This window comes from Metarhizium robertsii, assembly GCF_000187425.2.
Source record: "Metarhizium robertsii ARSEF 23 chromosome Unknown MAA_Scf_3, whole genome shotgun sequence".
Classification (NCBI taxonomy): Eukaryota; Fungi; Ascomycota; class Sordariomycetes; order Hypocreales; family Clavicipitaceae; genus Metarhizium; species Metarhizium robertsii.
This window is the reverse complement of record NW_011942171.1, coordinates 2,698,618-2,700,353: the sequence shown is the minus strand read 5'-3', so window position 1 is coordinate 2,700,353 and position 1,736 is coordinate 2,698,618. Positions and strand designations below refer to the sequence as shown.

Sequence of the window (1,736 nt, the reverse complement as noted above, 5' to 3'; positions counted from 1 at the left end):
TCAGGACTTGCTCACCTCTATTTCGGTAGCAGACCGATTAAACCCGTGATGAAGAAGCTGGTAAGAAAAAGCTGATAGTCCCTTCAGGATATTAGCACCCCATAGCAGCCCAACTTGCTTGAGAAGACGGTTTTTAGGCCACGGGTTGAGAGGCATTTTATAGACACGCTGCTGCACATCGACGAAGCCGACCCGCTCATATGCTTTCTTCAGAATAGGTCCTAGGAGTACCGGGCGATTCAGCATCTCCGCAGCAACCATCAGATCGTTGATCCATGTGACAATTGGACCATTGGGATCCAGGCTACCGTCGTCACAGCTGATATTGCAGTCCACCTCTTGAGACTCGAACCAACCGCCCGGTTTAAGAGCGGCAAAAGCCTGCGCAATGACCTGGGTTTCAAAATCGGCCCAGCAGCCACCGGTCAGCCGCGTGTGGACAAAGTCGAATTTATACGGGAAATCCCAAGGCTCAGTACTACAAGGTCATCCATCATGTTAAGATTAATACAGCCATAGTATATGTGTGACAAGGATACAACAGAAAGTGACAACAGAAGCAAGGCTAGGAACTGCCTGGCGGTTTTTCAACCATTGACACCTACGAGTCTTCAATATAAAACCGAACGTTGGGAGGCACAATGACTGGTTGTATGGGGGACAGGTCGGTAGCAATGATTTGCGAGTCGGGAAACTCGTCGGCCATTTCGATAGGCCAATCGCCAATGCCTGTGGCGAGGTCGAGAATATATCGTGGAGGAGCTTCGGCAGAGACGGGAGCAAAGAAGAGCTTCCCACCCATGAGCCTCTGCATGGCCAAGTGCTGGATCGCCAGTCTCTCCTGCTCCAACTCATCGTTGGGGAAAGCATAGGCTAGAGCTCAAGACTAAGCTGTTGTGCTTCACAAGGGACGACGACATGTAGAAAAGGGCAGATTCTTACACCCAGCATGGAAGGCGTGATAGGTACGACCAAATAACTCGGGGTAGTTTTGGACGCTCTCAGATAGTGACATGTCTGACAGTGATGCGACGTCGCTCCTACGGATAAAGGATTCAATTGTTAGAAGGTGAAGATATATTGCAAAATAGCTGGTGCTGGGTCCGTTGTCGTGCCAGCTTCACGAGAATGGAAGAGCTTACATTTCATCAAACTGGCACCAGGAAGCTCCCAAAGTTACGTTAGCAAGCAAAGTCTCTTGTGGGGAGCTTTTGGCATTCAAATGTTGGGGGGTGGCGTACATCGGGTTCAATCATGAGCATGGATGACTCGAAGGTGAACTCGAAATCGCATGGAGCGATGCTGTTGCCATTGTTGCCACCGAAGGCATTTGAGCCAAGACGGCTCTGTGCGTCTTCTTGCATGGCTGGTTCAATGCTGACAGCCACTGCAAATAGTCTGTAGTTTCCTGTAGATAATTGTGTTGTGTTGTCAGAGGAGGTAGATGCGAGATATAGCTGAACCAGACTTTTCTTGGGCTTGGGGGTGCACGGCCCGATGCATATCAACATAAGTATGAAAGCTCTGGCATCAATAGTACTACATGTAGTGATAACATGACATGGAGCGGCGGGTTGAAAACGTCGGTGAGTCCTTCCGTACCTAGGTGCTGGGTGCATGCTTGTGCATGCTTGTGCATACCGGTGCACACCGGCGGTGCACACGCCTGTGTCGGCCTATACATGGCCGTGCTCTCAACCACCTACTTGGTAGTTGGTAAGTAGCTGAGGCAGCCA

General features: G+C 50.3%; 1 protein-coding gene across 1 annotated transcript; it reads right to left on the bottom strand.

Moving 5' to 3' along the window:
* MAA_03594 (uncharacterized protein) lies at nucleotides 1-1,364 on the bottom strand (the record flags this gene model as incomplete). Its single annotated transcript, XM_007821592.2, has 5 exons — nucleotides 1-478; nucleotides 606-873; nucleotides 943-1,040; nucleotides 1,143-1,153; nucleotides 1,242-1,364. The coding sequence occupies 5 exons, from the start codon at nucleotides 1,362-1,364 to the stop codon at nucleotides 1-3; spliced, it is 978 nt and encodes a 325-aa protein (XP_007819783.2).
* Between the last annotated feature and the right edge of the window lie 372 nt (nucleotides 1,365-1,736).